At 37.3% G+C, this 15,180-nt stretch overlaps 1 protein-coding gene across 1 annotated transcript in view; it reads left to right on the plus strand.

Annotated features, from left to right (window-relative positions):
- The window catches only part of sff (sugar-free frosting), a 940,682-nt gene that overhangs the window by 880,237 nt on the left and 45,265 nt on the right, over positions 1–15,180 (plus strand). Inside the window, exon 12 of the mRNA XM_068226759.1 lies at positions 145–331. Within this exon, the coding sequence (XP_068082860.1) occupies positions 145–331 (187 nt within the window). The remainder of the gene's footprint in view (positions 1–144; positions 332–15,180) is intronic.

Below are 15,180 nucleotides of genomic sequence, written 5' to 3' on the forward strand. Positions count from 1 at the left end.
GTTTTATGTGTGTGGGTTTTTTTTTTTTTTTTCCTAGTGGTAGATAACATGCTGACTTTTATACAAATTTCCCTGCATTCAGGATACTAATGTGAATAAATAGATATTTTGTCTAATTTAGTAAATTGTTCCACTACTTTTCAGATAGCTGAACTTTCTCATAGTGTATCTAGTCCTATGTCATTCCGAGTGGAATATAAACGTGGCTCAACGGCACCAGCCATGTTTCAACGACAAGTGCGTTTCCAAGTGGATGTGTCAACTATCACTAAGCAGACGGGTGACACCCCTAAAGAGTACCTGTATGCCATCACCTTCACGTTGCTCTCAGGTATGTTAAACTACTGGCTCTAAACTTAGTACTGGTATGTAATATTTTTCTTCTTCATATCCAATAAAATCAAAGTTTAAATTAACCTTGATATATTTTTTTGATTTTGTATTTTAACTCCTTACTCAAAACAGAAGATTACAGGAGTAGAAATGGAATCCTGACTTGTTAGTAAGTCTGGTGCTAAATAGAACTACCGTATTTCACGGCATAATCGTCGCCACTGCGTAATCGTCGCATCCTTTATTTTCAATACAAAAATCGGACTTTAAACCTTTAATTACATAATCATCGCATGTCCAAATTTTGTTCACTAATCTGGTTAAAAGGTAAATGGAACTGCAACGAAAGTTGCACATGAATGCGCAATTTAAATACGTGTATGGTTTATGGGTAATTTGGCAACACAGTATCGTTTGCGACATGATGCACAACGTATAAATAAATTATACCGGTATATGTATGGCGTATGGCTTACCGGTAGGCTATCGGCAGTTTGACAACGTGGTCGCGAGACAGTGTACTATTTATTCACCACCTACATATTATGAGTTCCCATTTGAAATACGTAAGGCTGTAAGTTATCGCTTATCGGCAACGTCGCCAGGAAATACCGGGTACGTAGGTTGAGTGGACCTCGAACCAGCCCTCAGATACAGGTAAAATTCCCTGACCCGGCCGTGAATTGAACCCGAGGCCTCCGTGTAAGAGGCAAGCACGCTACCCCTACACCATGGGGCCAGCTCCTGTGTTATTGCGCACGAAGTGAAATCCAAGACGATAATGCAGATTTCCACGGAATTATTCAGCTCACGGTCAGCCGAATTATTTACGATGTCTCAGTTGTCATCACTAGAATCTTATCTTACTACTACGTCATAAGTGCCCGGGCATGGGATGAAAACTTTTATCCAAGCAGTCAAGATAATTATTATCCAATGCTATTAAAGTTTTATTTTATAAACTCGTCAGTAATGTAATGTAAAATCATCAATAACTGGGAAGAAATATTAACCTAATTACCATATGTTTAAAAGAAATTGAAAAAAATGAATGTTTGTTACTGACGTCTCGGAATACAGTCAACTATACAGTAGATCTACACCGCGCTAGCTAGAGCTCCGGTTTGCGAGCTTTGCTCAAGTGCAGTAGTGTGTCGCAACCAACGAGCTAAACTGATAAATTGCTGCATGCTTCCTTGCTGCCTAACAGTATTGGCTGCTCTGGAATGGACAGATCACAGATGCATTTATTTGTTTCAGATTTACGTGATTACTGTAGACATGTGTGCGTGAGAATTTAAGTTTTTAATTTGTGTTTGGGGTGTTTGCAGAAATAATTTGTTTTAATAGTGAACAATTACGGAAAGTCATTTATATCGCAAAGCATTAACGTGTGAAGCATTTATAAGCGATTATGGGTAAATATAGAAACTATTCTGCAGGCTTCAAGCTAAGAGTAATTGCCTTCGCTGAACAGCACGGGAACAAAGCTGGAGAAAGAAAATTTTTAATGAGTGAAAAATTGTTGCGTGACTGGCAGAAAGTAAAAAACAAGCTAAAAAGCACAAACCCTTCTAGACGCGCGTTTAGAGGTCCTAAAACAGGGAAGTTTCCTATAATTGACGAAGAAGTGTTTAGGTACGTCAGTGAAATAGGTAACATTGGCTGCAGTGTATCATATGAAATGTTACAAATTAAGGGACAGGAGGTAGCGCGCAAACACAACATACCGGTAACTCAGTTTAAGGCGACTCGTGGGTGGATTAAAGGGTTCATGCGACGACACAATCTGTCAGTGCGAAGGAGAACAACACTAAGCCAAAAGTTGCCTGCTGATTACACGGACAAGATTGTAAATTTTCACCGATTTGTCATACGTTTGCGCAAGGAAACTTCGTACTTGCTTTCTCAAATCGGTAATGCCGATCAGACTCCAATCTTTTTTGATATGCCTCGCAACTGCACTATTGCGCTAAAAGGATCACGGAGTGTATTAATGAAAACCAGCGGTAGTGAGAAGTTGTGATGCACGGCAATGCTAGCCATTACAGCTGACGGGAGAAAGTTGCCGCCTTACATCATTTTCAAGAGGAAAACGATGCCTAAGAATATACAGTTTCCCCGTGGAATTCATGTACGAGTGCAACCAAAGGGTTGGATGGACGTAGAACTCATGCTGGACTGGGTTAAAACTGTATGGAATAGAAGACCTGGTGCACTACTAAAACAACCAGCTCTGCTTGTTTTAGATAGTTTCCGAGGTCACCTCGTGAACGAAGTGAAGCAAATTCTCACTACAAATAAGACACGACAGATAGTCATTCCTGGTGGCCTAACATCTGCTTTGCAGCCACTAGACGTATGTGTTAAACCCTTTAAAGACCACTTACGTCGATTTTATAACGAGTGGATGATGAGCGGCGATCAGCCATTGACGCCCGCCGGAAATATCAGGCGTCCACCCTTGGACTTGTTATGCTCGTGGGTGAAGAAGAGCTGGGATCTTATACCACCTGAACTAGTCTCCAAGAGCTTCAAAAGGACTGGGATTTCGAATGCACTAGACGGTTCCGAAGATGACGCAGTGTGGCAGGGAGACGAAGAATCTGATACTGGTATTAACAGAGGCGAGGACGGCGCATCAGATAGCGAAACCTGCGATAGCGACACCAAAAATTTGGAATAAATTGCGTACCGGTAAGTCCGCATTTCACAACAAAGCGATAATTTTTTGCAAGTGTAATATTTTAACTTTAATACTCAAATTAATGACAATTAACTTAATACGTTAATTTTTATTTTCAGGTTGGAAAAACGTTCGCCGAATTGTTGCGAAAAATTATGAATTTTGTTTTAGACTATTTTAATTATTTTGATGTATAAACGCGAGTATTACATGCATCTTTAATTTGTATCAAATACAATTTAGTTATAAATACATTTTTTGAGTAATACAAATACTGGTATTAAATATTCATCGTATAATGGTCGCACCCTACAATTTTTTCAAAATTTTTTGTATAAAAAGTGCGACGATTATGCCATGAAATACGGTATTTGACTTGTTACTGTAGAATATTTTTAAACTGTTCTCTTCTAGCTCTCTTGCTTCCTGGTATGTATTATTTTTCTTCTTCATATCCAATAAAATCAAAGTTTAAATTAACCTTGATATATTTTTTTGATTTTGTATTTTAACTCCTTACTCAAAACAGAAGATTACAGGAGTAGAAATGGAATCCTGACTTGTTAGTAAGTCTGGTGCTAAATAGAACTATTTGACTTGTTACTGTAGAATATTTTTAAACTGTTCTCTTCTAGCTCTCTTGCTTCACCTTCCCATATACAAGGTCATTGTAAAGAATGAATTACTTTTTAAAATCTGTGATTTTAAAAATTAGGCATAAAACTATGAATTGCACAAAAGAATTAGGAATCGTAAAGTTTTTGTCATAACTAGGGTCTGGATGTTTAAGACTAAAAATTGCCCAAATATGCAAGCAAATATGTTCTTAAAAATAGCTAAACATGACCCAAAAGAAAATATGACTGAACACATGTACTTCTGATGAATTTTGTCACCTATGTGTCATCAAGAAAGGACAGCAGAATTTTATTTTAGTTTTTTATTTTTTATTTTTTTAATTAGTATTGTGGAAAATGAAGTAATATGGACTCTGGACCCTGCAGAAATTTGTTTTAATGTAACTTGAAGAATTTATTGGAAGTTATTTTTTTTAATTACTGTGTGAAGAAGCATGAAATGGTAGTATCATTTTATATTCTGTACTTCAAGAATTGTAATTTTGTAATGTGTTTGAGAAATTTAAAAGGGCTTTATTTTTGAGGCAGCCTATACCGCACATGCAGTTTCCGCTGACGAAAACTTTTGTGTCGCAGTTGAAATGTTCGAGAACTTGTGAAATTGCTAACTATCTTAAACTGACCATATATGGTCATGCAATTGGATTGGTCAGAATAACAAACTTTCCAATTGGCAAAAAACGGGAATCTAGAGCAATACAGTGTCCTATTCGTTATTTGTGATCGGGCCATTTCTGGCCTTCTGCCAGTTTTGTATGTGTGATGCTATTCGGCCGCGCCTTTTCCATCTGACCATCCTCGTGAACGTTCACGCTTGAAGGCTCCCCTCGGGGAACTCCAGTCGTTCTTGGTAAGTGCTATTTCTATGTTTTTCTATCATGTTGATTTTATTTAATTCCTTCTAGTGTTTCGGTATTTTCTCGTTTAATGTAACTTTCAATGATTTAAATTCAACATGTCGGAGTTTGCCCTAGATTCCCGTCGTCATTAATTTCAAATCTCTGAGTGACTGTTTTTTGCCAGACAGTCACCTGCATTTTGTTATTGACAATATATAGTAATTCTGCATAATCTTACGATGTTAAACCTTGCGTTTTACAAATTTACTTAAGTATCCTGATTATGTCTTCATTTTGGTTTAGTGGATCTGTATCTTTTGTTAGTCTATTTAAACACCCTTGGTTTGTGAGTTAAGTACCAGCTGCTCTGTCATATATTAACTTTGTTTCTTGTAAATTTTCATTTGTTAATTTTAATAATATTTGAGATGAGGATGATTGTTGCGAACCTTTTCTTCCCCAGAACGGCATACCTTCCCATGGACCTCAATAGGGCTCCTTCACGTTCCACAATCCCTCCTTAGTAGTTGTTGTTAGGCCTGTAAGTTGTTTCCCTGGCATTTGGTTTGATTTTGCGTATTGATAAGTTTATCGTCACGTTTCAAAGCTTAGATGTGAAATTGCCGCAACATTGAGATTTTTTATTTTTCCCTATTTATTTTATTATTATTATCATTAAGTGTTTATCCTCACTTTCCACTCATGGCCTGATTCATGTTTTTCTTATTCTAATTCATATTATTATTATTATTATTATTATTATTATTATTATTATTATTATTATTATTATTATTATTATTATTATTATTATTATTATTATTATTATTAGTTTATGTACGCGCTAATCACTTGAGAGTGGCTACAAATTTTGTCATTAGTTTTTTATATTAATCGTGTTGTTCATTATACAGTCTTATTACACTACTTCAATTTATTTCCTTACTAGTTGTTTTAACGTAATTCCACTAGCCTAAATCATTAAAGTTTGGTCAGTACTGAAGTTATTTTTCTTAATATTGCAGTCTTGCACAGTGGTGACACAGGCCACATTACTGCTCTTGCAAACCAATGAAAATCATATTACTTATCGCCAACAGTCACCGTGGCACAAATTATTTAATTGAAAAGAATTCTTTTTTTTTAAATGTTATACCTCTTATTCCCCATTTTTTTTCAACATTAAACAATATAACCATGTGCATCTTCAAGTGTTCAAATTGAAATCATCTTCAATTGTCACGCAACATTCTTTTCTATTGGGAGAAGCTCCTTCAACATCATAAGATGTCATGGGTGTATACTGAAACATCGAGTCACTGTAGTTAAAGTGTGGGTCGTCTCCTCCCAGAGCAGCTTCTTTATGCTGTAGTATGTCACTAATTTTGCACATCATGGCATATCCAGGATTCCCCCTCAAAACTTTTCCCAGTTTACTCCTTACAGAAACGGCTACACTGCCTATGGAATCTTGCATTTTAAACTTTGCACAAGTTTCAAACACCAATATAACTCTAAACAGTTGGTCTCCAAATAATTAATTACTTTTGTAATTTATCTGTAATTCAACTTAATATAGGGAAAATTTTCAGACAGACTGTTAAAAATGATCCTTGAACAATTTTTGTAGATGAGGCATCACTAGCATCAAATAATGAAACACCATTTTGCATAGCTTCAGAGCTCTCACAGTAATACTCTGCTGCCTTGAGCCACATACCCCATTGTGTAAGTACTGATTAGGGTGGAAGAAACAGCAAAGGTGCATGTTCTTTAAATTCTACTACCCTCTTTGGAGCCTTGACAAATATTTTCTTGACATTTGAATCTAAACTGTCAACATAGGGAAAACTGTGTTGTATTTCCTCAGCTAGACTATGCAGACCACCGAGCTTGATAGCTGCAGTCACTTAAGTGCGGCCAGTATCCAGTATTCGGGAGATAGTGGATTCGAACCCCACTATTGGCAGCCCTGAAGATGGTTTTCCATGGTTTCCCATTTTCACACCAGGCAAATGCTCGGGCTGTACCTTAATTAAGGCCACAGCCGCTTCCTTTCCACTCCTAGCTCTTTCCTCTCCCATAAGACATATCTGTGTCGGTGCGACGTAAAGCAAATTGCAAAAAATTATACTATGCAGACCATGTGTAAAGCATGTTAGGTGCACCATTTTTGGGTAGAGAACCTTAAGCACTTTTCCAGCTTTTATCATGTAAGGCACAGCATCCGTGACTAACAAAACAGGCTTGTTCCCACTTAACTTCACCATTCCACAGCAATTTTATGGCACAGTCACGAAGGATTGCTATTGCAGAATGGTTGATCCCACACAGATCTTATTGTCACCTATGTAACTACTTCTATTCCTTTCCAGTGCAATTTGATAACAGGAAGGTTAAGTAATTTTTCCTCAGCATTGCTTCTTCTGCAATTGCATGCATCATATACAACATAAAGTTTCAGAAGTGTTCTTTGTTCACTTTATTGAGAGGAATGTTGGCAGCTACCATCATCTTGCAAAGGTCTTTTCAAAACTCACAAGCTTTAGCTACCTCAAATAAAAGTACCTGTCTCCTTTCTTGAGCAGATTGCCAATTTACACTATTTTTGTATCTAGCAGTGTCACAATACTTTTGGTCATTAGAAAACTTTAAGCCCTAGTAGTATTTCCTTGTCTCTTAACAAAGTTGACATTTCAGTGGACACTGCAGGTCCTGTTCTAAAGGAACTTATTCTAAAACCAGTAGTGTAAACTCAGAAAAAGATACAATCAGCATGAATTATTCATATTAGAGGTCCCAACTACAAGTGTTGTCACAATGTCACAAAAATTAAATAAGCTACATCAGATGCCACGTTCAAAGTACAGTATATTTTTTCATGCATAATATAGCCAAAATATGGCAAACAACTAATATTACAAAAGAAATGGTAAAATGTGCATTGATATGGCCTATAAAATTAGGCTTCATATTAACAGAAATGTCCGATTCATGCTTAATTCCAACAAATATTCAAAATGGAAGACTGGAAAAAATATGGCAATTCCAGAACATCCGAACCTGGTCATAATATTACAAATATTTAGTGAGTGTAGTTAAAAACACATGAGGAGACTGATTACATTGTACTGGGTAGAGGTATATCAGTTACCAATTGCGGCGGTTAGAGGCGTAGGCAAGGGGGGCAATCCCCCCCCACTTTCTGGAGAAAATATTACATTTTTATTCTATTTTAGCTAGCAGAAAATAGGAATTAAATTTTTTTCAAAATGGCGCCCGGTAATGACGACGTTGTGTTTTATCCTCCGAGTAAATTAACCGTAAAATGTGACGAAAAGTGCGGAAAATGTCGAAGATTAGTGAAAATGGAATCTTGTGTGTCATGTGATAGATGGTGGCATTATAAGTGCGGGAATTGCCCTAGAGACGTAAAAACTAATGAAAATGTTGACTGGATTTGTGAGCAGTGTGTTCAGAATGTAGTTGGCGACGGTGTTGACAATGAAGCACCAAAACAATCAATGAAGAATATAAACGTGCATTAGAAATTATAAACATTCTACAAAAGGACAATGAGACTCTTAAAGTTGAAAATCAAGAATTAAAAGAAAGACTGCGATCGCTAGAATTTGGGACTGACCATTCTTCGAGTGATATACTGGTACCAGTAATAAATTCGAGCACGTGGTGTCAAGTAGTTCATAGATGGCCAGCTAAGAAGAAATCTACAACTGAATTTCTGGAAATAAACATCAGAAATAGGTTTTCTGCCCTAAATAATTTAATTCTGGAAGAAAGTGATCGCGCGCGTGATACCAAAACATCGCGATCCGCTGCCGTTGCCGTGCTGACGTTAAAATTTAGGCCTAGATTTCAGATTCAAGACCCAGTTAGGCCCAAATCAGCAAAGATAGCTGTGTTTGGTGATAGCCAAGGAAGGGGAATTGCGGGAGTGATAAACGACGAGAATATAGCAGCAACCGGTGAAATATATCCAGGAGCTTCTATCAGCAGTGTCCTGGAAAACGCAGAAGAAGCAACAAGGAACTTCGGGAGCGGAGATGCAGTGCTTACCATCAGTGGGACGAACGACGTAGCTCACGACGACGCCAAGAATGTAAGATCACAAAAACATACACTAGGGAAGCTGACCCACACTAACGTGTTTGTAGTGAACGTGCTCCACAGGCATGATTTGATTAGAGACTTGTGTGTGAATGAAGTGGACAAGGTCAATACAGATATTGTTAAAATTTGTAAACATTTTTGGAATACTCAGGTTAGTGAATGCAGCAGTTTTGAGAGATACTGTTATACAAAACATGGCCTCCATCAAAACAATTCAGGTAAACGAAAGATAGCAAATATTGTTCTAGATTTTATTAATCTTAAGATATGTACTGTAAAACAGGCAACTCCCTTGAGTTATAATACTGACCAGGAAAACTAGTAGAAAGAGCCAGCTGTACTTCAAGCTGGCTCAGTCAACTAGAAAATGAAACTCAGGAAAGTAAGGAATTTCAACTTACCCAATTGCAACAGTCAAGTTTTAGGGAGGAAGGGGGTCTGAGACTGCTCTTGGTAAACTGTCTAAGTGTAGTAAATAAACAATTAAAATTCGGTACATTGATGGAAACATATGAGACTGATGTGGTGATAGGAGTGGAATCGTGGTTGAGAGAAGGGGTGAGTAATAGAGAAGTATTTCCAGAAGGGTACACAGTCTATCGTAGAGACCGAGGAGATAAAAAGGGAGGAGGAGTGTTTATTCTGGTGAAGGAAACCTATTGTTCACATGAATGGTTTACCGATGAAAGGGATGAAATATTAGGGATAAAATTAGTTTGTGATAATATGAAGGAGGTGGGAATTATAGGAACATACAGGCCTGGAAGAGAGGAAAGAGACATGGAAATATTTGAGAAAATAATAGATTATACTCATAAAAACAATAATAATGATATGCTAATAATTGGGGGAGATCTAAATTTGCCTGAAGTTGAATGGAATGGAGCTGCAAGTGAAGCCCATGAACAGAAACTGGCAAATAAGTTAATTTGGGAGGGAGGATTTACACAAGTAGTACAAGAACCGACTCGTCTTAATAACTTACTAGATGTATTCTTGGTTAAACCATGGGAAATTGTTAATAAAACTGAGGTAATTGAAGGAATAGGAGATCATAAGGCTGTAATAATGGATGTAGGACTCGTACCAAAAAGGCTTAATAAGAGGGTCACACAAGACAAGAAATTGTACAGAAAAACTAAAATTGATGAATTTGGGACTTACCTTAAATCACAATTCAGTTGTTGGATAAGTGAAGGGAGTAATGTGGATACACTTTACACTAAATTTAAAGGAATCATTTGGGAAGGAGAAAAGAGATTTGTACCTGTTAAGAAGGGTAAAATGACCTCAGACCCTGTTTATTATACAAGGGAAATAAGAAAATTAAAAAGAAAATATAGAATAGTAAACAGGAAAATCAAAGAGGGTAGGGAGAGTAGAGAAACCAGAAAACAGCTAATCAGGGAACTGAATAGAGTGAAAAAGGAAGCAAAAGAGAATTATATGAATGGCATACATCAAGAGGGTAATGATCACAAAGGGAAATGGAAAAAGCTGTATTCATATATCAGGAATTAAAAAGGAAAAGGAATCTGGTGGGAGAAGGGGGTGAATACTATTAAACAGATACTGAAAAAGCAGACCTATTTAGTAGGGAATTCAGAGATTCAGTAGATGATTGTTGGGAGTTGGAAACCGAAACAGAAAATAGAGAGGGAGAGACACAGAGGGGAAACAAGAAGCTTCTCATTCACAAATGAAGATATTTTCAGAGAAATCCAACTGCTTCAACAAGGAAAAGCAGCAGGAAGTGATCAGATAACTGGGGAGGTATTAAAGACAATGGGGTGCTACATAGTGTCTTATTTAAAATTTCTCTTTGACTATGTCATAAATAATAGTGTAATACCAAAAGAATGGAAGGAATCTATAATAATACCAATTTATAAAGGAAAGGGTGATAAAAGGAAACCATAGAACTACAGACCAATCAGCCTGACCAGTATAGTTTATAAAATACTGGAGAGTTTAATATCAAAGTACATCAGAGGGATATGTGATGATAAAAATTGGTTCATGAGGAGCCAGTATGGATTTAGAAAGAAATTTTCTTGTGAGGCACAACTGGTAGGATTTCAGCAGGACATATCAGATCAATTGGATTCAGGAGGTCAGTTAGATTGCATAGCCATAGATCTTTCCAAAGCCTTTGATAGAGTGGAACATGGAATATTATTAAAGAAATTGGAGGGAATAGGATTGGACATAAGGGTTACACGTTGGATAAAAACATTTCTAAATTCAAGGGTTCAGAAAGTCAAAGTAGGAAATAATGTATCGCAGGAAGAGAAAGTTTGGAAGGGAATTGCACAGGGTAGTATAATCGGTCCATTACTTTTCTTAATATACGCAAATGATGTAGGGAACAATATAACATCAAAAATAAGATTGTATGCAGATGACATAATTGTTTATAGGGAAATAAATAACATTGAGGATTGTTCAGAATTACAGAGGGACCTTGAAAGTATCCAACAATGGGTTGAAGAAAATAATATTAAGGTTAATGGAGGCAAATCAAATGTTACAACTTTTACAAACAGGAGCTTTAAAACTGAATTTGAATATACTTTGGATGAGGTAGTTATCCCAAAAGATGGCAAGTGCAAATACTTAGGTGTGAGATTTGAAAGTAATTTGCACTGGAAGGGTCATGTTGATGACATTGTTGGAAAAGCATACAGATCGTTACATGTCATAATGAGGCTACTTAAAGGATGCAATAAAGAATTAAAAGAAAAAATTTACGTAAGTATGGTTCGTCCATTATTGCAATATGCAAACAGTGTTTGGCATCCTCACCAAGAATACCTAATAAAAGAAATAGATAGTGTGCAGAGGAAAGCAGCAAGATTTGTAACAGGGGATTTCAGGAGAAAGAGTAGTGTATCAGAAATGTTAAAGGAACTTGGGTGGGAAACTTTAAGTAAGAGAAGGGAGAAAACTAGACTTATAGGATTATATAGAACCTATACAAGAGAAGAAGCATGGGGAGATATCCGTGAGAGGCTTCAGTTGGAAAATAATTATATTGGCAGGACAGACCACAAATATAAAATTAGAAGGAATTTTAGCAGAAACGATTGGGGTAAATTTTCATTCACTGGGAAGGGTGTGAAGGAGTGGAACAGTTTACCAAGGGTAGTGTTTGATCCTTTTCCAAAATCTGTACAGATATTCAAGAAGAGAATAAATAGCAACAGAAAAAATAAATGAAGAGTTAGAGGGCATTTGACCAGTGCAGATTGTAAATAAAAAATAATTTTTAAAAATGTGTGTGATTAAATTAATTCCATCCCCTGGTCTAAGGAGTTGGACAGCCAAAGTAGGGGACTGCCTGTAGGGGTGAAGTACAGTGGGGACTTCGAGGGCCCTGGGACCACTACGGTAGCTGTGAAGGCCCTTCAGGAACTCTGAAAATTGGTGTCAAAAGGGGCTCTGGTTAAGGCGCAGCAGGTCGATATGCTACTTAGGTTCCAGAATTGGTTTTTTTAAAAAAAGTAAATAAATGCAATGTAAAATTTAATCTTATACCAGTTGTATAGTATCATTTGAAGTAATTCTACATACTGTATATCAGTTGACTATATTTGTAAGTAGTACAGGAGATATTATAAGTAGAATTTTGTAAACAATATAAATTTATTAAGGATGAGCTGTGTGTTTAATAGAAAAAATTGTTAGCGTAAATTGTATTGTATTATAGGAAAATTTTCTTCTCTTGTTAATCTAATATTTAGTGCTTGACAGTAATGTATTTTAGTGTACCATTTGCCACCGAGGTAGACACCTCATTTGCAAATAAAGAGATTTTGATTTTGATTTCATCATCACTTTCATTTACTTTTGATACACTACAGTATTTAAAACACTTTTAAGCAGACTCTTAATGCCCTCATATTCACAACCCCAAGCCATAGTGAACTGAGGGGCATGTAAAAGGGGAATATTCCTGCTAATTCTTAGAGTAAACAAAAGATAATAGTAAGGGCAATAACATACCTCAGGGCAGGACAGCCACATTCGTAAGTTATTCGAAGACTTCTCCCTAAAACCAGTGCTAATCATGGAAATGTAAAACAACTGTTTAGTTCTTCCTACAAACCCTCAGTCTACTGTGTGATTTTGCATATTCCTGAATTGGTAGATTCTTAATACAGAAGTTTGATTTTAACTGGCAGTTTTCCTGTTCAAAAGAGCCAAACAGATGGAGAGATAGAGCTGACAGTTTGCAACTTTAAACAACAACAATCATCATCATCACCACCACTACCACCAGACAAAGGACACCAAACAGTATTGTAATTATTTTATTTATATAGATTTTAAATTAAATGTTCAAATTTTAAGACACTATGTTTTTATTTTCTGTTGTGCTTTTAACCCTAGTGATGTGTCTAACATGAATAAGTGCTTGTCAGGCTGTAAGTGTGTTTGCTAATCAGTTGTGGAGTAGATGTGACCTCGAATCACACCCGTGCCCACCCCTCCAGTCTGTTTTTATTGTTTGCCCATTGAAACTTAACACAAAAATATTACATACTCTACCAATGCATGTAAATTTTTGCACGTCTGCTTGATGTATGTCTACCAATAAACTCTTATTTGTGCCTTTTCAATACTCATTAATTATACAGGGTGAGTTTTAAGTCCACCGACAAACTTCATGGAGTGATTTCTGACTGAAAATAGAGCACAAATGTTCATATCACCTTGTGCCCAGAAATGCATAGTTTCCATGATAGATGGCACTGAATAACAACATCAGATAAAAAGCCCTGACATACAGTACATGGCCTGAATCCAGTCCATGTCACAACAGATGTTCAAAGTGACCTCCATGGGATGCAATGCATACATTCACACGTCGCATCATGGATTGCCTCATTCATTCCAATGTTTCGGCTTGTGTCCGAATAGCATCACTGGCTATGTAGACATGCTGCTCAAAGGTCTCAGCATCAGGAACAGGCTCACCGTACGCAATGCCTTTCAGTTGCCCCCATAAGTAAAAAAATCCATGGCGTTTAAGTCCACTGATCGAGCAGGCCAATGAACAGAGCCTCCATGTCCTGTACAACATCTAGGGAAGATTATGTTGAGGTGTCAGCGAACAGTAATGCAGGAGTGGGCTGGCACCCATCGTATTGCCAAAGGCACATTCTCCAGCAATAGAGGCAGAGTGTTTTGCAGGAAGTGCAGATACATTTCTCCATTCAGGTTGTGGAAGAACTGGTCCAAGTAGGCGGTCGCCAATTGTCCCTGCCCTAACATTGATGCGGAACTGCTGCTGATGAGATGCTTCAACCATTCCATGAGGATTTCCCGTAGCCCACAGATGACAATTATGTAGGCTAATTATGCCATCTCTACCGAGGTCACTTCATCAGTGAAGAGGATTGAAGACAGAAATCCCATAATGGTGATAGCCTGTTGCAGAAACTAGCAACAGAATCTTTCCCGAGGAGGAAAGTCCACAGGTAATAATCCCTGCACACATTGGAAGTGATAGGGATAATAGTGGTTGTTATGTAAAATACAGATAACCATCCTTTGGCTTACACCATGTTGGAAGGCCACTTGCCTGGAGCTTGTACCAGAATTGTTCTCAAAATCATGGAGAACATGTTCCTCCATATTTGGTGAACACACAGTCTGCAGCTGCCCTGCACATTCTTCTTTCAAAAAGGACCCATGCTCACACAAATGTCAAACAAATGGCTCCAAATATTGTGTGATATAGGTGGTGCTGTCTGTCAGGGTACGTGGCTCTGTATATCCATGCTGCCTCTTGACTTTTTCCACCTGTTTGGCCATACACGAATACCATCTCAGCTCGTTCCTGGAATAAATACCATACTATTGTGCTTCTATGTTGCTTATATCACACTATCTGCAATGCACAAAATGTACACAGAAAGTTATGTGAGAATGTCGTTAATGCCATCTACGGTGGAAACTATGCATTTCTGGACACAAGGTGATAAGAAATTCTGTGCTCCATTTTCAGTTAGAAATCACCCCCTGAAATTTGTTGGTGGCCTTAAAACTCACCCTGTATATTTTTCAGACTTCGTCTTAGAGGAAAAAAGGCACTTTCAAGATTGGGTTGTATGATAGAACTCCATAAGTAACTAGCAGCTCCATAGCAAACACAAAGGCTGTCAATCCCTACGATAAAAATGAAGGTGAAGATGATTGTAAAGAACTCGCTTGGACAAGAAAAAGGGCCGATGTTGACTTCATCTTCAGATTACTAGAAACAGAGAGGAGGTATTGTGCTTTCTGCCCTTTGAGCCTCAAAAGAATGATGACTTCATACTGCTCTTGCAACAAGCCCATAGGCGGTGAACATCAAAAGAAGAAATGCCCTGGCTGTTCCAGCTGATGACAACTAAGTACCTGATATCCTGCAAGTTGTGAACTATTACTTGGCATATTTTGTGGTGTTAAGTGTATTATTGAGCCAACAAAAAAAATGTTATGGTCCCTTTCATGTTATTCTTTTTTTAAGAATAATTTGGCAGATTCTCTAAGTTTTGTGCACTGTTCT

Source organism: Anabrus simplex, chromosome 1 (assembly GCF_040414725.1).
Source record: "Anabrus simplex isolate iqAnaSimp1 chromosome 1, ASM4041472v1, whole genome shotgun sequence".
Taxonomy (NCBI): Eukaryota; Metazoa; Arthropoda; class Insecta; order Orthoptera; family Tettigoniidae; genus Anabrus; species Anabrus simplex.